This window comes from Bufo bufo, chromosome 7 (genome assembly GCF_905171765.1).
Source record: "Bufo bufo chromosome 7, aBufBuf1.1, whole genome shotgun sequence".
Lineage (NCBI taxonomy): Eukaryota > Metazoa > Chordata > Amphibia > Anura > Bufonidae > Bufo > Bufo bufo.
Genome location: NC_053395.1, coordinates 158,378,011 through 158,403,869, shown reverse-complemented (window position 1 = coordinate 158,403,869; position 25,859 = coordinate 158,378,011). Strand labels below are relative to the sequence as shown.

Genomic DNA, 25,859 nt, shown 5'->3' with positions numbered 1-25,859 from the left:
GTCCAGCCTGCCGCAGCTACCGCTGCATCACCCAGTAGCATGCACCCAGTTTCAGCCAGTCACGGCTACACCACCTTAGCCGAAGGGACCTGTCTGTCATTCCCATCTTTTGCTGGTCCAGATGCTCCTGCTCCTACTCAATCATTCCATCAGCAATCGATCACCGAAGCGATTACCAAGAGACAGCAGTATGTATGCACACATCCAACAGCGCAGAAGCTGAACATGCTCCTGTCCAAGTTGCTGGTGCTGCAGAGCCTCCCTTTCCAAGTGGTGGACTCTGCACCTTTCAGAGAACTGATGGCTTGTGCAGAGCCGACGTGGAGAGTCCCAAGCCATTATTTCTTTCAGAAAAAGGCAGAACCAGAACAGAAGGTGGGCCAGTCCTTGAGCCTGTCAGTGTCTGCCAAAGTGCACGGCAGCGCTGATGTGTGGAGCTGTAACTACGGTCAGGGACAGAACATGTCCTTTACGACCCAGCAACTTGGCCAGGTCACGCCGCTTCTGCCTCCACGTTGTCACGCCGTTGGTCCTACGACAATGTCCACCTCTGCCTCCTTATCCTCCACCATGTCCACAGCCTCTACTGCGGGGACAAGTCACAGTGCCTCTCAAAATCGGAACCATTTTGACCGACAATGGGAAGAACATTGTGTCGGCACTGCGTCAAGAAAGGCTGGGCCATGCGCCCTGCATGGCACACGTGTTCAATCTGGTTGTCAAGCGGTTCCTGAAGTCTTCCACCCATCTGCAAGACATGCAAAAAATGGGCAAGAAACTTTGCATGCACTTCAGCCACTCATACACCGCAAAGTACACCTTCCTTGAGCTGCAGCGGCAGAACGGCATCCCCCAACATAGGCTGATATGCGACGTTTCCACTGGTTGGAATTCCACCCTCCATATGTTGGAACGACTATGCGAACAGAGAAAGGCCATCAATGATTTTTTGATGATGCAAGCGGACAGGAGTACTCCCCTGTGTAACTTCGATGTCAGCCAGTCGCAGCTCATGAGTGACACCTGTCGTTTGCTCAGGCCCTTTGAGGATGCCACATTATTTGTCAGTCGCCAAGACTACGGGCTGAATTATGTCATTCCACTGCTTCATGTCCTGAAACAGATGCTGGCAACAATGGCTGGTCAGGAGACTGGGGATGTTGCGCCCAGATCTCACTGCCACATGAGCCCTGTGGGGGCTGAACTGGAAGAGGAGGAGGAGGGGGAGGAGGACATTGGAGCACGAGCAATGTGTAGCCAAATGGGTGGTTTTTCTACTCTGGTGACAGGAGAGGAGAAGCAGGAGCAGCCAGAGGAGCTACAGGGCGATGAGGAAGACGAGACAGAAGACCCAGACACATCGTGGCAGTATGCAGTAGAGATGGTTGCAGGGAGTCCCTCTGAGTCACTTGCGCAAATGGCCCAATGCATGCTCGCTTGCGTAGTGACATTCGAATTGTTACCATTCGGCAGAGGGATGACTTCTGGATCTCCACCTTGTTGAACCCTCGCTACCGGTCCAGAATGGGGGCCTTTTTTACACCCACTAAGAGGAGCCTGAGTCTACAATCACTGATGAGTAGCTTTCTTTACCCGCATAGTGAAGAAACTACTCACCAGCAGCAGCAGGTAGACCTGTAGCAGCATCTGAACCAGCAGGTGGTGGCATACTTGGACAGCACCCTGCCAACCCACATTGAATATCTGCTGGACTACTGGGCAGCCAAACTGGATTTGTAGCCGTAACTAGCAGAGTTTGCCCTGAAAAAGCTGTCCTGCCCGGTCAGTAGTGTGGCATCAGAGTGGGTGTTTAGTGCGGCAGGGGCCATAGTTACCCCAAAATGTGGAGAGACTGACCTTTGTCAAGATGAATCAGGCGTGGATCAGCCAGGATTTCCAACCACCAATTCCTGATACATCAGACTAGATCATCCATGGTGCCACACTAACACATTGATAAAAGATACTGGTTTCTTCTGACTACTAGTGTTGATCGCGAATATTCTAGAATATAAATTTTATTGCGAATATTGGCACTTCGAGAATTCGCGAAAATCTAGAATATAGTGGTATATATTCGTAATCACGAATATTCTAGTTTTTTTTTTTTCATCAGTAACCTCCCTTCTTGATTGTGGGCCAATGAGAAGGCTGCAATATCTTTGTCAGAGCTTAGCAACACAACTAGCAACCAATAGGAAAGTTGACTTCCCCTTTACTATATAAGAAACTCCCCAGCAGGCATTTTCTGCTGTTTTTTGCAGTTTTGAGAGAGACAGCAGTGTCATTGCTGTGCTCTGTGCTTTGAGTCATCTGGATCCTTATTTAATTACATTAGATAATTAGCTGATATATATATATATATATATATATATATTACAGATAGTGGGAGATAGTGTAGATTAGATAGTGATATAGTATTTATCCCCTATCCTGTGGCTAAGGGATAACATCAAATTACTGGAATACCCCTTTACTAGTGATTAATTCGTACTCTCCAAGTATACTATATCCCTCCAAATCTATTTTATCTCTCCAAGTACTCTATAACATAAGACACTGTGTGCACAATAATTATGATCCAGGGAATGCGGTATCTTACAGATATACCATAAGAAAGAATCCATCCATTTTATTAGAGGTTTGATATAGGCTTCCAAGATTCTTATGGATTATCTGAAAATCAGCTTTTTATTTGCTCTGTATTCATTTCTAACAGAAGATACAGTGGGACTCACCCAATGTAGAAAACAGTTATATCCTGTATATACTAGCAGACAACAAATGAATATTTAAACGAATGTAAATAAATGTCTCTGAATTGAAATTAAAACTGACAATCAAGCATACTGTATAACACATTAGATAATTACTACAAAGCCCTAGCCTTGATACAGTCATCACAATGAAATAAGGGCCTGTAACTGTAGGTACCCTATGGCTTTCTGAGTGGAGCAATTAATACCAGAATTTTAAAATAATAAATTGAATGTCTGTACTTAAGAACTTCCTATTACTTAGGATTCCTCTTTGCGTGTCTCTGCTTTCTAATAAACCTTCAAGCACGTGTCTTGGCATTTCAATATATAGCGGAGTGTTTATGACAAACTTGAATTTGATAGGGTGTACTATCTGGATTTTTGTTTATGATAAGAGATGAGCAAAGTTCTTGAAAATTCAATTCAGTCCTCTTATTAAATTTGGGATTTGAAGGGGTACCAGTCTTATGGGAAGCCTGGCATCTGGTTTGGGGCTACTAAACCATTGACATGCCATTATGGAGCTGGTGTTTAAGGTCCCAAAGCTGCCCAGGGCAAATCCATCTATCCCTTCAAATAATATAGTAAATGAAGATCAAATGTATCAACAGAAGAATCAAGGACTCCTTCCCAGCATAGGTTTTGATTATCCTAATCTGTTCTTTGCAGGGATAGATGGGTTTGCTATGGACAGGTCTAGGGCCCTAAAGCCCAGTTGCATAATGACATGGTGTTGGCTCCAATTAGCCATCACATCGAAGTATAGGCTAGCAAATTGATAAAGTAAATCTCACAAATTATTTACAATATATCACTCAAGTAGTTTTGGACAATTTCAGAGCAAGTGAATTTGTGTGTGCAATGAGCAGGACCGTGGTAAGGTTAGGCGGACGCCAAATTATGCAGTCGGTCCGGATATGGGTATAGAAGTCTATTGTTTTTGTTTGTGACGCCAATTGCAGCGTGCGCAGGGTACAGTCTCAGGGCCCTTTAAGGTGTTGCAACTCACGTACCAGGTTAGGAATGCCAGAGTGGTATAATGTCTCTGTGTGATAGTGGCAATAGTGTCAACGGTGTCTCCTACCTTGGTACGGCTGGACTCCTGGATCCTGGCTCACTTGCAATAAATGAGTGTGTTGCTAGTAGGAGTAATTGAGGAACTTGGTAGTAATGAATGAGATCCAGACTTGTAATATAATTCAACTTGTCTTTACTGGTTGCAGCTTTAATCCATATGAGTTACAGCAATAGTCTTGGGTCCCAGCAGGTATTGGCAATGTATGGCAGGGATCTATATCTCTTCTGCTTCTATCATGTGCCTGGAGCTCTCTTGCAGGATTAGTCGTCTGCTTATGGCTCTGTAATATGTGGCAGGAATCTATATCTTCTGCTCTGTCTATCTTCTGCTGTGTATGGGACTGAGTAGCTGAGGAGGAATTTGGCTTCTCCTGGTCTCTGGATGGTACTCACAGTTAGCTCACAGGGAATGGCTCTTCCTGGAGTTCTGGAGGAGCTGCTTGCTTGTCACCAGTTGAGGCTGAAGGCTCAGACTGGGAAAGAAGATCTGTGGTCTTAACCGAGACAAGATCCTGGGTTGGGATCCCTAGAACTGGGAGCTCCTACCAGCACAGCCTTCCCCTAGCCGGGGTGGCTGGCACACTAACACTTACTTCCTTTCCTCCCCATGAGGCAGGACATGGGCCAGCCCACTTCTGCTCATAGAGGGGGGCTAAACTGGAATGTATTATTCCAGTCTAGATAGGCTAAACTGAACTAAGGTCCTGCTGACACATTGCTGCCACCTGCTGGTGTACATGGAAATTACAGCAAATACATGTAACAGGCTTAGAAAATGCACATTTGTGAGAATGTGATGGTAAATTACACAGGGTGACAATGCAGATACACTTAACAGGTTGTAGTGGTGTAAAAGAGTTTAGTAACATAACTCTGGGATGTTACATGTGCCAGGCATTATCAGGAACTCACTGAAAAAAGTGGCCTAAATGGGTGGAAATGCTCCAAACCCAGACACTGTAGCGTGTCTATAACCGGGGGAGCAATTCCTTCGCATGCGGTCCGCAGATAATGGCAATCCCCAGCAAAAAATGCGTACAATGGAGGATGCTGGGGCGGACCGCATGCACCACAAGGACATTTTACACAAAATTATACATTGTGCAGATAAAAAAATATATACAGTGCTGCCCATAATTATTCATACCCCTGTCAAAGTTACTTTTATTCAACCAGCAAGTAATTTTTTGACAGAAAATGACATAGGTGTCTCCCAAAAGATAATAAGACGATGTACAAGAGGCATTATTGTGGGGGGGGGAAAAAACATTTTATTTACATTTGAGCAAAAAGTGTCCAGTCCAAAATTATTCATACCCTTCACAAACTGTCACAGTCTGTGGAAAAATCTAAAGTTCTATACCATTCAAAATAGTCCAAGCTGTTCTAAAGCATCCTAATTACCCTAATTAATTGGGAACAGCTGTTTTAGGCTAGTTTCACACTTGCGGCAGGACGGATCCGACATGCTGTTCACCATGTCGGATCCGTCCTGCGGCTGTTTCGCCGTGCCCCCGGGCCGCCGCTCCATCCCCGTTGACTATAATGGGGACGGGGGCGGAGCTCCGGAGCAGCACGGCGGTGCACGGCTTAAGGCCGCCGGCCCCCGTCCCCATTATAGTCAACGGGGACGGAGCGGCGGCCCGGGGGCACGGCGAAACAGCCGCAGGACGGATCCGACATGGTGAACAGCATGTCGGATCCGTCCTGCCGCAAGTGTGAAAGTACCCTAAATCAACTCAACAGGTGAAAAACAGCAGCTCTCTGCAGTTGGTTTGTGGACAGTCATGGCTAAGACAAAGGAGCTCAGTGAGGACCTGCGGCTGCGTATTGTGGCTGCTCACAAGTCAGGAATGGGCTACAAGGCCATTTCTAAATGTTTTCAAGTTCCAGTGGCTACAGTGCAAAGTATTATTAAAAATACAAGATGTTCCGCACTGTGGAAAATGTCAGAGGACGTGGTGGGAAGCCAAAAGTGACACCTGTGCTGGCCAGGAGGATAGTTAGAGAGGTGAAAAAGAATCCAAGGATCACCACCAAGGCCATCCTGATGAATCTGGGCTCTGCTGGTGGCAATGTCTCAAGGCAGACAATCCAACGGACACTGCACAATGCCGACCAAGGAGGACGCCACTTCTCCAGATAAGGCACACAAAAGCTCGCTTGGCCTTTGCAAAAGCTCATCTGGACAAAGAAAAAGACTTATGGTCTTCTGTGTTATGGTCAGATGAAACAAAAATTGAATTGTTTGGTCACAATGATGTTTCCTTCATTTGGCGTAAAAAAGGAGAAGCCTTCAACCCAAAGAACACCATCCCCACTGTCAAACATGGTGGTGGAAACCTAATGCTTTTGGGGTGTTTTTCAGCCAATGGACCAGGGAACCTAATCACAGTAAACGGCACCATGAAAAAAGAGCAATACATGAGGATTCTCAATGACAACATCAGGCAGTCTGCAGAGAAACTTGGCCTTGGGCACCAGTGGACATTTCAGCATGACAATGACCCAAAACACACAGCAAAAGTGGTAATGAAATGGTTAGCAGACAACAACATTAATGTTTTGGAGTGGCCCAGCCAGAGTCCAGACTTGAATCCAATTAAGGATCTGTGGAGGGAGCTAAATATCAGGGTGATGGCAAGAAGACCCTCCAAACTGAAAGATTTGGAGCTCATTGCTAAAGATGAATGGGCAAAAATACCTGTGGAGACATGCAAAAATATGGAAGCGTTCGATTGCTGTAATAGCCAATAAAGGCTTTCTATTGATTATTGAGAAGGGTATGAATAATTTTGGACTGGACACTTTTTGCTCAAATGTAAATAAAAGCTGAGAAATATTTTTTTTTCCACAATAATGCCTCTTATACATCGTCTCATTATCTTTTGGGAGACACCTATGTCATTTCCAGTCAAAAAATTACTTGCTGGTTGAATAAAAGTAACTTTAAGTCAAAATTTTCCAGGGGTATGAATAATTATGGTCAGCACTGTATATACACAAATCACTGAAAAAAATGCTCCAAAATTATACGCAACTGACAATACTAGCTCATTCCTCAAGCCTATGTTAAAAGCTGAGAACTTTGTCAAATATCTTCCAGTCAGGAACATATCGGAGCCCCTCATGCACCACATCACGGTGTCTCAGCAAGCATGGGGTCCTACCACTCAACTACCCATGGTGCAGCCAGGAATAATCAGGCATAAATAAAGGGTGGTACAGTTAAAAAATAGCTGAAAAATCTAGACAAAATGGCGGTAATAAAGATGTTTTTCCTTGATACAAGAAAATTGTGGTTTAAGACAATCAACTATAAGCTCTTCAGTGTAGGTTACCTTGAAGAGGTTGTGCAGTGGCATAATTTTGCTGACCTATCTTCAGGATAGGTGACTATTGACCAATATCAGATTGTCGGGGGTCTGACTTACAGCACCCTTGGCGATCAGCTGTTTGAAAGAGTTGCTGCATCCTCTTCAATGTTTAACTGCAAGCCCCCTCCCTTGTAGTAGCTGCACAGTTAATTAAAACGTATTCAAGTGAATGGGAGAGCAAGTTGTAATCACACTGCACTGCTGTTACAATCTAGGCAGCCTTCAGATAAACTTTGCAGAGTACACAAAGTTCACATGAGTGCTGTGACTTCTTCAAACAGCTGATCGATGAGAGTGCTGGAAATTGGACCCCCTCTAATCTGCAATTGATGTCCTAACGGGGGACAGGTCATCTATATTATGCCACTGCACAACCATTTTAACCACCTAACTGTTTTGCTGAGGCTCAGCTGGGGCTTTGGGAAAAATGCTTAACTGTTCTGCCCCAGCTGGGCTTGGGCAGATAGGCAGGGGGGGGGGGGGGGCTACTTTTGAAGCTGATTGGTAGCCTGGTCTTGTTTGAAAGCTGCCATTCCAGGCATTCAAACAAGATCAGAAATAGCATTAGCCTAAGATAAGCAGGAGATATCACTGTTAGAAATCAAGCCGGTAATAATCATGGATAAAACCTACTTTTACTTTCACTTTCAACTGCATTCACTGCATCCTGATTTCTAACAGTGATATCTTCCCATGTAGTGAAGATAATGCTTTAAATGCTTGGAACGCCAACTTTCAAACAATACAAAGCCCATATCTCTAGCTGATACCAAACCAGAGATTAGCTGCCCCCATCTCTTCAGTCTGGAAAAGGAGGGGGAGCAGTTGCAGAGCTGACAGCCTGCAGGAGGAAAGGAAAAATAGTAAAAATATATAGAAAAGTGCCATTATCATCATTGTACTGACCCACATAATAAAGTTATGCTATTTTTACCACACAGTGAACACTGTAAAAAAATTCCACAAAATAATGTTAAAATTGCTGTTTTTTCATCTCTCCCCATAAAAATATTAAAAGTTATTTACTACAATATATATACCCCAAAATGGTTCCTAAAAAACTTACAACTAATCAAGCAAAAATAAAAAAAAGAATTTAGAAGAAAAAATTACAGTTATGACAGCTAGAACACCAAGGGGGAAAATATTATTGTCCCTTAAGGCGAACATTTATTTTGTCACTAAGGGGTTAAAATGTAATTGTGCGCCAACCAGATATACTGCAGACACACATTAAAAATCTACAATAGCAAAGTGACATAAAAGAAAGAGTGTTTTTCCAATTTTAACGTGACTGTTAAAGGAACAATCTGGGCAAACCTGAATCAATATTTTCTGCATACCCCACCTACAGTAGGTATAACACAACATATCAGTTTTACCTAGAGAGCTTCTTTAAGTTGAATGTATTAAAAGGGTTTTCTCACTTCTGCAAATGGCATTTATTGTGTAGACAATATTAATGTATTGTAATTGTTCATGTTGCCTCCTTTGCTGGCTTGATAAATTTTTCCATCACATTATACACTGCTCGTTTCCAGGGTTTACAGCCACAGCTTTTTCCTATAGTGTGCAAACACGACCACTGGTGCTGGATTGCAGGGTGGTCATAACCCCTGGAAACAAGCAGTGTATAATGTGATGGAAAAATTAATTAAGCCAGCAAAGATGGGAACATGAACAATCACAAAGCATTAGTAAGTCCCTTGTATTAACTTTTAACATTAATGGGGAAAATTTTGCTAAAGTGAGACAACCCCTTTAACTCTCTTACATCCATATTGTACCCACTGGAAGTCAGAAAAAGTGCAGTATTAATATTTAAAGGTTTCAATGGAGAATGTGGTTGTGTTTTAAAATCTTTGACCACTGGTTTTACTAGGCTACTTTTAGCCTGGAGAATGTGTGTTATTCTAAGTAATACTAGTTTCCAACACTGAGAGCATTAACAAAAATAAGGCCTCATCTGCTAGAATACTCACCAAACATATGCCCGTTTTTGGATTCTAAAATTCAGACACAGACTGCAATGTTTTGTTTTTTTTGTTAGTTTTTTTTTAAAGTCATTATATCTTGTTTTCTCCATTAATATGATGACCCTGCACCCTGCAAATTAGATTGTGTAACTAGCACCTCTTCATTTGGCGTTGGCCGTAATATCCAGTTGTTCCATAACTTAAGGTGTGACTATCTGCGAGGAGAAGGTGGTAATGGAAATCCTGGAAGATAAACATAAACCTGAAGCTGTAAAGAGTCCCCTAGGTGTTGGCTAATGATTCTGTATTGTGCGTCTACAAAGTGTTGTGTATAGAGGGATCCCACATGGGGAGTCCGCTTAATCGCTTCTCTGTGTTCGGTCAATGTGATTGTGTTTTCTCACTCTTCAAAGAACTGCTGGAATCTAACTCTGATAGCAATCATTTCTACCCCCTGATATTCAACAACAAAGGCTATGTACTCCTGGTTAATATAAAAAATATATAACTTATCTGTTGTTAAAAAAAAAAAAACTTTGTGTGATGAAAAGCTGCAATGCCTTTCTTTTTGCTAAATGCTATTGCAATTAGGTTTGCAATACATTTTTGTTGAAGCATGTATATCAATGAGAGGATGAAGTAAACTTGGGAAGTATCATAAGTAAAGCAGGGGCTGAAAGACCTATATATGTATTCTGCATACAGTACTTATATATCACAAGAGCTTGACGTACTATATTTAGAACACTTTGTATGTTTTCCACATCTGTGAATGTTCCGGATGCTTCTTAGGTGGCCTTGATGAATTAGACTACACCTCATATCTCTCTGTCCTCCATACTCATAGATGATGTGAACCCTTACCATGTTAGCTCAAGTTACAAATAATTTCACAGTCAAATAAATATGGCTATGGCATGCTCTATAGCAGTTCCATCTCTATATATTTAAGATACTAAATCTTAAAGTGGTGGTCTCATGGAAATATCTCCTGTCCACGGGCACTATTTGGGCATATGGACATCAAAGAGTGATCTCCCCTGCTTGGAACCCCCTTTATGAGACAGAATGTTGAACCACTCTGTAAAAGTGGCTCCCATGGTAGACTCAAGCCAAAACAAGAACAGCCATTCATCTAAATGATCACCATGTCATATTACATTTCCCCTGAAAAGGTCATTGTATGGGAAATGTCTGGCTGGCCAGAGCTTCCCCTGGCAAACTCAGCTGCTTGTGGGGATTGACATAAGCAGGATCGTATTTTTATAGGAATGAGACATGATAAGACAACCCATTTAATGCAGAAACTTGTATAAAAGAGTTTAAAGCAGTTCTCCATGCATTGCAGAAAAACCTGGAGTGTTCTGACCCTGTGGAGGAAAGATAGTTTAACTTATCTCTTGTTGGGCCACCAATGCAGTCATCTCCACTGTGCTCAGACTGACTGCGGGCTCTTACACTCAGATGCCAACTAGATGTGTTCCTGCGTCTTCCTGTTCAGATGCATATAAAGTAAATGCAGCTGAACACGAAGTCCCGGTAACACATATGGTTGACGTCTAAGTGGACGAGCCCCCAGCCAGTCTGAGCACTGCAGACATGGTGTCACCGGCAGCCCATCGACGGATAAGTACTGAAAAAACTATCTTTCTTCCACATGGTCAGAACACTCCAGTTTTTTCTGCAACTTTACAAACATCCTATAGGGCCTATAAGATTCCTTCTCAATAAGTCTAACTTTGTCCTGTCTGTAGAATGCATTTATAATTCTGTACACGTGCTAACGCTCAGTACGTCTCCCAACAACTGTTCGAGTTTTTAGATTTCTTTTTACCAACTCAGCAATGTCAGATTTCTAAAATATGTCCTTTTTTCTTTCTCATTATGACAGGAAAATGCATAACCAAGACATCTGCTTTTTCTTTATAGAGGAAGCTATGTAAGATATGAGAAGCAATTCTAAGAGTATAATTTCATCTCCACTTTTTCTACAAACATAAAATGCTCCTCCAACTTTCAACGTCATGTTATTTTAGGTCTACACTACTTTGCTATTTTTATAATATATCTTTATAAGGGCCAAAGCTCCATTTTCTGATGTCGAGCTCCAAATTGATGAAACTTCTAACTCAATGGGCCTACATACACTCCAGGATAGGAGGCATTTTATGCAGAAGCTTTCTGCTCTAGCTAATTGTTTGAGGAGTTCTAATCAGGGACTTACATATGCTTCAAAGGGATTTCCTGGTATTTAGATATTAATGGTCTATCCTCAGCACAGTGGCTCAGTGGTTAGCATCCTCAGCACAGTGGCTCAGTGGTTAGCCCTGGTGGCTTGCAGTGCTAGGGTCCTAGGTTTGAATCTGACCAAGAGTTTTTATGTTCTCCCCGTGTTTGTGTGGGTTTCCTTCAGGTACTCTGGTTTCCTTCCACACTCCAAAGACATACTAATAGGGAAGTTAGATTGGGAGCCCCATTGGGGAAAGCGTGATGATAATGTTTGTAAAGCGCTGCGGAATATGTCAGTGCTATATAAGTGCGTAAAATAAATAAATGTCATCAATATCAGATCAGTGGGGTTCCAACACTCTGCCCCTCTTCTGATCAGCTACACAGTGGATGAAGCAGGAAACAGAAGGTTCTGTATAGGGAACATGCTGCAGTAATGCAGCTCACCTTCCATTCAAGTGAATAGGAGCTAATCTGCAGTATGTCAGTGCCAGTAACTACACATTGATGCAGCTTTCCATCCACTGTATAGTTTTCGGCACCAGGGGCTGCCAAAAAACAGCTGATTAGTGAGGTTGCCGGGTGTTGGACCCCCACTGATCTGATATTGATGACGTATCCTGAGGATAGGTCATCAATATCTATTTCCTGGAAAATCCTTCCAATTTTGCATGCAAAAATTATTAATGGGACAACAAAAGGAAGTAAAAGGAAGTAAAAATGAAAGAAGTCTTCTGCTCTGTAAATATCTATTGTAATATTTGTAAACTTGTTCTTTTTCAAGACACTTTTCCAAGACACGTCGCCGGAACTGCCTGCCGGATCCGTTTACAAATGCATTGAAATGCCGGATCCGTCTTTCCGGTGTCATCTGGAAAAACGGATCCGTCGTTTATTTATTTCACCTTATTTTGAATGCCGAATCTGGCACTAATACATTCCTTTGGAAAAAAATGACGGCATTCCGGCAAGTGTTCAGTTTTTTTGGCCAGAGATAAAACCTTAGCATGCTGCAGTTTTATCTCTGTCCTGATAAGTCAAAAAGACTGAACTGAAGACCTCCTGATGCATCCTGAACGGATTTCTCTCCATTCAGAATGCATGAGGATAAAACTGATCAGTTCTTTTCCGGTATAGAGCACCTAGGACAAAACTCTATGCCGGAAAAGAAAAACGCTAATGTGAAAGTACCCTAACGTATTTTTAAACAATTTTTGGTGGTTATTTTTAATTTTCCATTTAAATATCTATATTTAAACAAAAAACATAAATTCCTGCAGTTTTCGCACTGGCAGCTAAGCCTCATAATTGATTTGTACAGATCACTTTACTGCAGTTTTTATATTTTCCTAAACCTGCCTGTAATCATAAGGAGATATCACCTCTGTGTACAGATAAGACAGAATCCACCATTCACAACATGTGATTGTCAAATCCTATCTATTCTTTCCTTGTACAATTACTGCTGCACAGGTCACAGAGGCTGCCTAGAAAACTCTCCCATAGAAGTCAATGAGGTATCCTCCTGGCCATTGTGTCTACTGTATGGCCCATGCGGTTTGTTGTAAAGCAATTTTTTTAATGCTTTCTAAATGCTGTTAGGATCAGCTCAGGTAAGATGGCCGCCTCCATAATCATGTTCAGAAAACTAAATTAAAAAATCTGTAATAAAACAGATAAAAAAGGATGTGTGTTTCGATCTGGTTTTAACTGGCAGATAACATTTTTGATGACACATTTCCTTCGATGTCTCTATGGTAATAGCATTTTACTTAGGAATAACTGGATTGTTTTTCATTTTAGGAAGCACTGATTATGGCTAGCATGGATCACCCCCACTTGGTCCGCTTACTTGGAGTCTGCTTGAGTCCTACTATTCAACTAGTCACCCAACTGATGCCTCATGGATGCCTTTTGGATTATGTACATGAACACAAGGATAACATTGGCTCTCAGCTTCTTCTTAACTGGTGTGTCCAGATAGCAAAGGTAAGGAATACCGATAATTACCATTTAAAAAAAAGATCAAAGAAGCAGCAGTGTATTATAAAGAGAGTAGAGCTTTACTACCATATGAAGTAGCCAACTTCTGTTCTCTGTGGCATATTACCCTCATTCTCTGGTAGGAAAAGTATTAGTTTAGTTTTAATTAGCTTATAAAGTGCATAGCTCTCTACAATACGTGTCTGATGTACATTACCTAATAGCTTAAATTTCTATTCAAATGTTTTCTGATGGTTTCAAAATGCAGAAAGGGCTTCATAAAAAAATGTCTTATGGTGAAATGCATGGTGGTTTCCAATTATGGAAGATAGGCAAAGCAAAATACATAACTGGCCCTACCCTATTCTTGTGACAGCAGACCAAAGTAGGTAAATGTTTTGGTCTCAATACCAAAGCGTATGAAGGCATAAAGCACCTTCATAAGATACACAGAGAGATACGACAGCGCTAGAGCTGGTCCCTGTACATGACGTCACTGATGTTACACATACATGGGGGAAGAAGCAGGCCAGAATGGATCACTTTTTGGCTGTACGGCATGCGATCTACAAGGTGAAATTAAGATCAGAGAGGGGGTCACATAACCAGCACACCAGAAAATATAATGAACAGTTTGTATATTACAAAGGGATAAAAGACTGTATTTTGAATCACTTTATTGTAAAAAAAAATTGGTCCCAGAAAACACCTTTTAATATTACAGTATATATTTTTGAAGACTCTGGTTGTCAACTGTCTAGCATTTCATTTATACCTAGTTTTATGTCTTCTGATGCTTTTTGGATAATAATCCAATTTCTCATTAAACAAATTCAATTCAATATTTCAACTAGCTAGCCAAACCCAGCGAATTTGCATCACAACTACTTGATGTCCATAGGTAGACATCTCATGATAGAATATCACAACATCAGTTTTTTTTTTAAAAGCTGATAATCTCATGCCTTACATCTCTAGCTATGCTGAGTCAAGAGGGAATGTAAAGAAGGACACATCTGCATATATATCCTATGCTGAGTATGCATAGAATGAAGTGACATATGGAGACATCATTGGTCAGATTATGGTCAGTGGTCCCTATTACAGCATTAGCAGGAGATTCAAGGCACTATCTCTCCCTAATCATCTTATTCCCTCGTTCACCCTTCATATGTCTGAGGATATACCTTTGTGCAGTTCAGACATCCTGAAACGTACAAAGTGGATTCATGTAGATGATGGAAGTGATTTTATCATGTTTGAGAAGGTCATACAGAAGTCTTTGAATTGACGTGAAGGCCACCATAAAAGACAAATCCACAAATAACCATCTATTGTTCCTGAGCTATCTTCAGAACTAGTGTAGCATCTGGAATTGCTTAAATCTGCATGGCGATGTTTATGTACAGCTAGCTCTTAGGCACCACGAGATGGGTACGTTTAAATTCAGATGGCCCCATTATTTCGATACTGGAATTAGTTCACTTCTGAGATTAGAAAGATTATTTTTGGAGATATTAAAATGAAGATCATGATATAGTTGCTGCCTTAATTATGTTGTAATAAATGGAAGATAAAGACCCATCTGTTGCCAGACAAGAGAGCACTTGCCACTTGACAGCTGTGGTAGCTCTGCAGAGAGCGTTAGGTTTGCAAAAGGCAGACTAAGGATCCTTGAGGTGGGAGATTCTCTAAAATTTCCTTTTCTCATTACATTACAATAAAGCCCACAAGCTGGGACTTGTTTACAAGTTCAGATAAAATGCAAACAGTGTGACATCTCTGTCTTCTTCGGTATCGGGGAGTCCAACCCCCATGGTGAAATCCCGGTGCGTTAGAGCCTGTTTCCAGAGAAACCAAAGCTGTGTCTTGGGAAGGCAGCCGAGAAAATACTCTGCGATTCTCAGCGGCGCTTGTAATAAAACAGTATGTGAGCTAATTAAATATTGATTTTCGAAAGCTACTTATCCAACAACTGCAGTATACACACAATAAATCTAATTCCGCTGTGCTTAACACTAAGTATTTAGACTCTTGTTTTGTGGTAAATTAACCACGTTAACTGTTCGCATCCTAGAAGTGTGATCACTCTACATAAATCTGAAAAACAAACTTTGAAAAAAAAGATGAATAGCTAAGAAAACTACTAGTATTTGTCATATCTAAGCCCATATACCTGAAATAAATTATTAAAGGGAACCTATGACCGAGAAAAAAAGCAATCCAGTCTGTAGGCAGCATGTAACAGAGCAGGAGGAGCTGAGCAAATGTATGGTTTTTGGGAAAAGATTCATCTAAATCTCTGCTTATTGTTAGCTTTGGAGTCCTGGGGGTGGTCCTATCAGTGATTGAGAGTAGCTGATGAGTAAACAGGCAGAGATAGCTGTAAGTAAGACATTAAATCAGCAACCGATGTTCTTCACTCACTGGAAGGATTATTATTATAGGATGTCTGTCGTTTTGAAATTTTTTTCCTCAGAGAAATGAACAAGCACTTTCTTGCAATAGAAATATACAAACTTATTTTTAATTTTTCATATGCAAAAAAATTAATATAATAATTAATACTTTGCTATAAAGCAATGGTTCTCTCCATAACCCGGCACTCTTCTCAATGATGAGCAGAATCAATAAGGCCCTCACCCAGTGGCATTTCTCCCCGTGTCCGATTCTTTTCAATAATATGCTTAGTTTAAAATGCCATAACGTAAATGAAGTAGTCTGTCGCCATTTCATGCTGCCTGTGGTTAGGGCAGCATGAAACTAATGGCAGGTTCCCTTTAAGGATAAAAGTTACTGTGCATGATTGAATGTCTTCATTTAATTCAACAACAATCCTTAACCTTAACCAGAGAAAGCTATAATTCTATCAATATAATTATCCGCATAAATATATTCCCTTATGATCTGTACAGTCTGTAGAGTCTTAGCAGTTTAAGGCTGTTTACTAAAAAAAGAAGAAAAAAAAGACTGACCGTGTGCCGACATTTACAGTTCTGTAATAAACCCTCCATTGGGACCCCCAAAGACTTTTGTGTGTCTACTATATCTGTGTACAGATGTGTCTATCCTTACATTAGCTCTAATTTAGTTAAATGGTTGTGCCAGGCTATCCCCTATCCACACGATAGAGGAAAACTATTAAATTTGATGGGGTCTTTCTGCTGGGACTCCCACCAATAACAAGAACAGGTACACCGTACCCTTTAAGATCCCCCAAAATAAATGGACCATCAGGTCGGCTATGCACACTGCCTCTCCTGCCACTCCATTCATCTCTACGGCACTTCCGCAGACAGACGAGTACAGCACTTCCAGAAGTCCCATAGATTTGGATGGAGAGGCAATGTGCATGTTCAACCTGTTGCTCCATTAACATGGGGGTCCTGAGGGGTAGCTGGTCCCCAGTTCTCGTGATTGGTTGGAGGTAGGATCCCCACCAACCTAATAGTTATCCACTATCCTGTAGAATTATTCTCTTAAGGACTCAAAAACCCTTGAGCAGCAACAAGCAGAAAAGCTTGTTATCTCATGACACACATATCAGGACATGTCCAGTAAGGAAGGACACATCTGTATGCCTTCAATTATACACAGAGGCATACCAAAGCTTCTTCTAGGGGAGAATACTTCTATAATACACGTCATGGGGCATTCCGCAAAGTAGCCATACAAACCAGACAAATAAAAGGCATTGCATGCCATATCAGATGCCATATTATTTTCTCCATTTTCTCCAATATATGGCACTGCACAAAGGGGACACACGGAGACCTTTCGGCCACATGTTGCTTAGTGTACATGGCTCTGCCACGTGCATGAGGCTTACTGTCTTGGAATGATGTCGGTAGGGTCTTTTTAATACAAATTATTCTACATTCTGGATTCAACAACTTTTTCATAATTCTATGAGAACATTGTTTTCTGGGTTAAATATTATTCAGCATGTACATTAAACTATAAACTAAAGATTATGGCTTATAGTAAAGGTGTTGCAGTACATTAGCCTTGCATAAAGGTTAAAAATCTAGTGTCAACATTACAGATGCAGCAGAGCTGGATTGGAAAATTGTCCCTTCCCTTTGTTCAATGTGAGTTAAGATGTCTTATCAAAGGGGTTGTCCATCTTTTATTAACTACAGTGACAAGCTCATTCCACTACTTAATAGACAGAGCTTTTGCCAAACAGCTGTTTGGCTGGGGTGAGGGGTGTCGGACCCTAGCCTGTCAGCCAGTGATGACCTATCCTGAGAATAGGCCATCATTTAATGAAAGGTGCACAACCCCTTTAAGTGTATTTGCAGTTCTATAGAAAACCACAGATGCAACACCATGGTATCACTAGCTCTGCTACAACTGTTTTTCTCTTGCCTGAATCTTGGATCAGGCAAGATGATTTAATCAGGTTCCATAAGGCCATCTTTACATCTTAGCATTGCCAAATCTTGCTAGAGTATACCTAAAGCACGCATGACTGTTTTTTAAGTTATGCTAATCACTGCACACAAAAAATTAGGTATTCACCATATGCCAGCAGAGCTCAGTTCTTTCTGAATATCTGAATATATCCCCTCGGTGCATTGTAGGAATCTATTACAGTTACTTCTATAGGGACATTATTTCTAATGGATGAAAGTATCATTGTTTTTCACATTTGTAGCAGTTATTTCTGCATACATTGTGCAGTCGTAGCCCCCAATTGAAGTAGTGTGAGGTTTTGATTTGCTTTTGTCAATTTTACATGGCATTACTGATTAGTACATGTGACCCTGCATGCTCTCCATCTGGTACGTAGCCTTTAGGAGCATTAAAGGGGTATTCCGAGTTATGAAAAAAAAGAAAATATAGAGCACTGTAAACATGATGGGCAGCAAAATATAACTGAGTTAAGCAAGTTTTAGGACAAAAAAACTTCTATTTCCTCATTTCCCTGGTTCTCTTCTGGCCCTTTGTTTACATGCAATAACAACAATCTTTGCCCCTCCCCCTACTCTGCTAAAGGGAGTGAATACAAGAGCTGCCCTGAGTGACATGTCTGCCTGCTGGGGGACTCAGCAGCATGTTGTATGTGTAGGACTACAAGTCCCAGCTATACAATAACACTGCTGATAGACACAGGATCTTACCCCTACCTGTTCTTGTGCAATGCTCTGCAGAACTCCAGTCTGTCAGCTCCTGTGCCCAGCATTTGTCTCCTCACTGCCTGCAGCTACTCAGTAAAGCCTTCAGACCTCAGTCTGTGCAGCTGAAGGGGGCTAAAGTTTTTCCTGAAGAATCTAGGGAGAGAGCAGACAGCAGTGCAGGGTAGCGTGACTAGGGTGGCCACTGGCTTCACCCCAGAAAGCCAGACCTCACCGGCCATGCCCCAAACAGATAAACCATGCCCCCCCAGTGTATCCACGCCCCACCCCCATGAAGCCACACCCTCAATCACCAGCCAGGAAAAAAACGGGGGGAGGAAAGGGAAGAAGTTTCTGAATGGAAGGTGAGCTGGGGGCAGCCGTGGTGCTTCTTTCCCCCTCAGTCAGCCACAGGGAGCCATGTCTGCAGCTCTAGTAAATGACTGGGGGTGAGAGAAGCCTCAGTCAGTTGCTGCAGCTCACACTCAGAAAGCGCAATGCTGCTGTCTGAGCGTGAGCTACTAAAAGGGTGGGCATCCCTGTGTCCATCCAGGCCCTGCGCTGGACGGACAACAGGGAGCCAGAAAACTGGACTGTCCGGCCTAAAACCGGATGTCTGGCCACCCTAGGTGTGACCAGCACAGTGACGTCTCGGTGCAGACACATATCTACTCTATCAGGCTTGTGCAAATACATCATCAGAGCAGGGAGAGAAGCTGACATCACAGGTCATGTGACCCTCAGTGAAATCTGAGAAAGCAGCAACTGTAAGTGCATGGTAAAGCCTTTACATTTGATTAGTTAGAAACATACAAAGAACAAAAAAATTACTCGGACAACCCCTTTAACTACAGTTTACAGTTACTAGAGATGATACAAATGTGGTTTTGGGCAGAACACATCTCTATTGTGCATAGTGTCGCCACCCTTTCCAACAAAAAATACCTGCCATGTTTATACAGGTAAAGGAGGCATGGTTTGGGGGTGGCTTAACACTGAATGTTATTTGACACTAATGGTTTGATCATATTTTGAGTTTTTTTCTAAGTGTTTAATATAAAATGCAGACTAAAATTATGCTCCCGCCTCGTGTGAACAGGTGTAAGGCATGGGCTCTCATGGAGAAGCAAATATTCACAAAGTCAGGAAAAATATTTCCCCTCCACCCATTTCACTGCTGCCCTTGAACTGTGTGGCCCTATACAGAAGCCTAGTTTGCCATAGTTTGTTCTGTAAATGTAATAGGAGACAATGACTCACATAAACAAAACAAATCCTCACATTGGCATGTCACAGCTGAGGTTTTTAGCTAGAGAAAATCTTCGTCTGTGGCTCAATGGTTAGAGTCTTTGCCTTTACTACAGAAGGTGGTAGGTTGGTAGGTTCAAAACCCTGCAGAGACCATTTAAAAATAGATAACTACTATCAATTTTATGCATCATATCTGGAGAGCGGTACCATTTTGTAAACAGTTTGAAGGAATTCTCCTGGATTTGGATGCACCTTGAGAATCCATGAGAATTCCTTCAAACTGTTTACAAAATGGTACCGCTCTCCAGATATGATGCATAAAATTGATAGTAGTATTCCCCCGATGTGTTGGAGATGTCACAAGGCAGTTGGTACACTCTCTCATATATGGTGGTCATGTGAAAGTATTTCTCCTTTCTGGTATGAGATTAATGGATTTCTCCAGCAGATCATGCCTCTGGGTCCCAAGCTCTCTCCTTCTCTGGTCCTCCTTAATGTTCCCTCATCAGACTCTTCCCTCCAAAAACGCTCTTTATTAGCCCATTTACTGGCTGCGCCCAAAGTACTAGTCCCTTGGAATTGGTTGTCCGTCAGAGCCCCTTCCATTGCTGATTGGATACTTAGGGCTAATGAGATCTGTAGGTTTGAGGAATTATCAAGCTGGGAGACTCGCATGATAAATTCCTGGTGACACGGGGACCCTGGATGGACTGGTGTCGGTCGAGATCTGGATGAGTTTACCCTGTATTAATGACTCCTTAATGCGCTTTTTCCATACAGATTTTTCTTCCATATGTAAGAGCCTACAATTTTCGCTGTTGTTTAGGCCCCCTGGTTTAGTCACCTATGAGCTTGTATTTCCCATCGTATGTACTATGCTGCCTCTTCTGACATATTGTCTAACAGAAAATCTGTTCCTATGTATGATGTCCATCAGATACATTTTTTTCCATGTATGCGATGTAATCTGTACGCTTCCTCGATTTTTGGGCTTGTTGCCCTTCTGTTATTGTTACTTCTCAATATGCTGGCAAAAACAATAAAATAAAGATTTGAGGGGAAAAAAAATAGATAGCTAACTATAAGTTAAATACACGGGGTGTCCCCAAGCATACTGCCGATACTCCCTATTCATTGTCACAGCGCTGCCTCTATATATGGACACAGAGCAGGGACTCCTAAATTGCACAGAGGAAATATCAGAACTTCTATGAGCTGGCAATGGTAAAAAAAATAATGATACTGGGCTCTAGCCACAAATACTGGCTGGGCTGGTGGCATCCCTAATTGCATACAGGATGAAACCACTATGATTCAGTCCAAAAATTTACTTATTTTAACAAAAGTGCAGGGAGGCCAAAGGATATCTTTCCATGTCCCCTCTGCTATTGCCTACCACCTATACTGCTGTTTTTGCTGGGTATAAAAAATAAAGCAAACAGTATAAACTACTCACTTACCGCCACACGAGTAGGCTCTTAACTGTAACCTAAAGCATTAAATTGCAATCTGCCAGAGCCCCATGTTGTCATTAGACAGCTGTGGTCACAGTAAGGCTGCGTTCACACGGGCGAGTATTCCGCGCGGGTGCAATGCGGTAGGTGAACGTATTGCACCCGCACTGAATCCTGACCCATTAATTTCTATGGGGCTGTTCAGATGAGCGGTGATTTTCACGCGTCACTTGTGCGTTGCGTGAAAATCGCAGCATGCTCTATATTCTGCGTTTTTCACGCAACGCAGGCCCCATAGAAGTGAATGGGGTTGCGTGAAAATCGCAAGCATCCGCAAGCAAGTGCGGATGCTGTGCGATTTTCACGCATGGTTGCTAGGTGACAGTCTATTCACTGTATTATTTTCCCTTATAACATGGTTATAAGGGAAAATAATAGTATTCAGAAAACAGAATGCATAGTAACTGATCAGTTGAGGGTTAAAAAAAATTAAAAAAATTAACTCACCTTCTCCGTTTGTTCGCGTAAGTCCCGGTCTCTTCTTTACTTCTCAAAAGATGATCTATGGACTAAAGGACCTTTGGTGACGTAAGATCACATGCTCCAATCACATGGTCCATCACCGCGGTGATGGACCATGTGATTGGAGGTTGTGATCTGACGTCACCAAAGGTCCTTTAGCCCATAGTTTATCTTTTAAAGAACTAAAGACCGGGAGAACTACACGAACAACAGGAGAAGGTAAGTTAATTTTTTTTATTTTTTTTAACCCTCAACTGATCACCTACTATGCATTCTGTTTTCAGAATGCTATTATTTTCCCTTATAACCATGTTATAAGGGAAAATAATAACATCTACACAACACCGAACCCAAACCTGAACTTCTGTGAAGAAGTTCGGGTCTGGGTACCACAGTCGTTTTTTTATCACGCGCGTGCAAAACACATTGCACCCGCGCGATAAAAACTGAACATCGGAACGCAATCGCAGTCAAAACTGACTGCAATTGCATTCCTACTCGCGCGGGTTTGCCGCAACACACCGGGACGCATCCGGAACTAATCCGGACACGCTCGTGTGAACGCAGCCTAAGGCCTCTTTCACGGATTGGCTCCGGATGCGTTCAGGGTGCGTTCAGTGAAACTCGCACCATTTTGCAAGCAAGTTCAGTCAGTTTTGTCTGCTACTGCATTCAGTTGTTCAGTTTATTCCGCGCAGGTGCAATGCGTTTTGATGCGTTTTTCACTCGCGTGATAAAAAAACGAAGGTTTCCAAACAGCATCTCTTAGGCTGGGTTCACACGAGCGTGTCCGGATTAGTTCCGTATGCGTCCCGGTGTGTTGCGGCAAACCCGCGCGAGTAGGAATGCAATTGCAGTCAGTTTTGACTGCGATTGCGTTCCGATGTTCAGTTTTTATCGTGCTTGTGCAATGTGTTTTGCACGCGCGTGATAAAAATCCGACTGTGGTACCCAGACCCGAACTTCTTCACAGAAGTTCAGGTTTGGGTTCGGTGTTGTGTAGATGTTATTATTTTCCCTTATAACATGGTTATAAGGGAAAATAATAGCATTCTGAAAACAGAATGCATAGTAAGTGATCAGTTGAGGGTTAAAAAAAATTAAAAAAATTAACTCACCTTCTCCGTTTGTTCGCGTAAGGCTGGGTTCACACGGGCGAGATTTCCGCGCGGGTGCAATGCGGTAGGTGAACGCATTGCACCCGCACTGAATCTGGACCCATTCATTTCAATGGGGCTGTTCAGATGAGCGATGATTTTCACGCATCACTTATGCGTTGCGTGAAAATCGCAGCATGCTCTATATTCTGCGTTTTTCACGCAACGCAGGCCCCATAGAAGTGAATGGGGTTGCGTGAAAATCGCATGCATCCGCAAGCAAGTGCGGATGCGGTGCGATTTTCACGCACGGTTGCTAGGTGACTGTCTATACACTGTATTATTTTCCCTTATAACATGGTTATAAGGGAAAATAATAGCATTCTGAATACAGAATGCTTAGTAGGTGATCAATTGAGGGTTAAAAAATAAAAAAAATTAACTCACCTTGTCCTCTTGTTCGCGTAGTTCTCCCGGTCTTTAGTTCTTTAAAAAGATGAACTATGGGCTAAAGGACCTTTGGTGACGTCAGATCACATGCTCCAATCACAGGGTCCATCACCGCGGTGATGGACCCTGTGATTGGAGCATGTGATCTGACGTCACCAAAGGTCCTTTAGCCCATAGTTCATCTTTTGAGAAGTAAAGAAGAGACCGGGACTTAGGCCCCTTTCACACGGGCGAGTTTTCCGCGCGGGTGCAATGCGTGACGTGAACGCATAGCACTCGCACTGAATCCTGACCCATTCATTTCAATGGGTCTGTGTACATGAGCGTTGTTTTTCACGCATCAGTTCTGTGTTGCGTGAAAATCGCAGCATGTTCTATATTCTGCGTTTTTCACGCAGCCCTGGCTCCATAGAAGTGAATGGGGTTGCGTGAAAAACGCATTGCATCCGCAAGCAAGTGCGGGTGCGATGCGTTTTTCACTGATGGTTGCTAAGAGATGTTGTTTGTAACTGAATGCAAACAAAACTGACTGAACTTGCTTGCAAAATAGTGCGAGTTTCACTGAACGCACCCTGAGCGCATCCGGACCTAATCTGTCACGCTCGTGTGAAAGAGGCCTAAGGATGCCTGAGACAAGCCCAAGTGGTATAACGGAGTTGCATCATTATAGCAGTGTGAAACAGGAGAGCGCCCCTCTTGATATGAGAGTGCCCCCTGCTGGCTGTAAAATTAATTGTGAGTCTGCACTCTCTGAATTAACTCCTTCCTGCCTGATTAGGACAGGAAGGGGTTAATTCACTTTTTGTTCATCAGAAAAGTAAAAAAAAATATATATGAAAAAATTGAAAAGCAAAAAAGAAAATGTAATAATAAAAAGTTAAAGCAATTTCTAGCATTAGCAATAGTATAGCAGGCTATGTACACGCATGTACACACATTTTTTTCCGCTTTTTCGTTCATAAAAAAAATTACATAAAAAATATGCTTATTAGTTTTAGCAGTAGTATAGCGGACATACATTTATTTTCCTGTTTGCTTTCTTAAAAAATTGTAAACATTTAGATATTTTTTTTTATATCTGTCATCTAATGGCTCAAATGAAAGGTCCAAGGTTTCCTGTGAAAATGTATATCAAATACGTGTAGGGTGGCTCAGAAATTAATTAGTTATTTATAGGTCCATTGCTAAAATGAAAAAGCTTGCCTGGAAAGGAGGGGGCACTCCAGTAATGAAACTGTAAACATTGCTAAAAGTTGAAATAGCATAAAAATAGCATAAAAAACAAAACCCCATGTGGCACTGAAAAAAATACACAAGAATGTGTTATAAATGGGGCTAAATGAGCCAGTCCTGATCTTTAAAAAAAAACTACTTTAGGGTACATTTACTTGACTATTTGGGCCCCGACAGGTGTCCCGCACCCATGTTGCGCCCAAGTATCACATTGCAGTAGGATGCCATAGGAATGAATGGGGTCACAGCACAACTTGAATATTTGCTGTAACGGCAACACATGATACGCAAAAATTCCAACACTGCATTTGTTTTGTTTTTTTGAGAATTGTGTGTCATGGTTGCAGCAAACGTTTAAGCTGCCCTGCGACTCCATTCATTCTTATGGCAACCCCACTACACTGCGATACTTAGGCGAGTGACAGCTATCAAGGGCGAAAATTGCAATGTAGATGTACCCTAAAGGTGAGCTCTCCTGACACGTCTGTTAGTAAATACTTGTGTTCCCTATAAAATAACGATTGTGAAACACCTTTTCTTGTAACTGCATTGTGCTGTCCTGTCTGTTATTACACCTGGATGTGAATTAATGTATCAATATTTTAGCTGCCAATTGGCATTCTCCTTTTCAAAAGGGTTTGCCTCTACCTACAGTATCGGGAACAGTTTGTTCCCGATAATTGCCTTTTTCAGTTTGTCCTGTAGAAAGTGGCCTACACTTTGCAGTCTACCTCCTTCTAAATCTCCCCATTGTCCTTAGATTTAGGCCTCATGCACACGGCGGTTGTTTTGGTCCGCATCCGAGCCGCAGTTTTGGCGGCTCGGATGCAGACCCATTCACTTCAATAGGGGCGCACAAGATGCGGACAGCACTCCGTGCTCCAATCTGTGGTCCGCCCAAAAAATATAACATGTCCAATTCTTGTCTGCGCTTTGCGGACAAGAAGAGGCAGTTATATTAAAGTGCCGTTCTGCAAAATCTGTGTTTTGCGGATCCGCGGTTTGCGGACCGCAAAACACACAACAGCCTTAGACTGTGTAAACTTATGCAAGACAGTCTGAATCAAATGCAAAACCATTAAAAGGGGTTTCAGAAATTTTTGAACTGATAACCTATCCTTTAGGGCTCAGCTGCGATACCAAGCACAGTGCTATAAAATGGACTGTGCTGTGCTTGGGGAGAAAAGAAAAGGTGCGGTGCTACTGCGAGTGCCTTCTCGAACCGCTGATCAGCGGGGGTCCTGCGTATCTGACCGCCACCGATCAAATACTGATGACTGGAGGATAGGTCATCAGTTCTAAAACCTCAGAAAACCCCTTTAATAACAAAT

General features: G+C 42.1%; 1 protein-coding gene across 2 annotated transcripts in view; it reads left to right on the top strand.

Annotated features, from left to right (window-relative positions):
* Positions 1–25,859, top strand: part of ERBB4 (erb-b2 receptor tyrosine kinase 4) — a 1,172,496-nt gene that overhangs the window by 1,042,919 nt on the left and 103,718 nt on the right. For both annotated transcript variants that reach the window (XM_040439645.1, XM_040439646.1), the window contains exon 20: positions 13,222–13,407. In XM_040439645.1, coding sequence (XP_040295579.1) covers positions 13,222–13,407 — 186 coding nt within the window. The remainder of the gene's footprint in view (positions 1–13,221; positions 13,408–25,859) is intronic.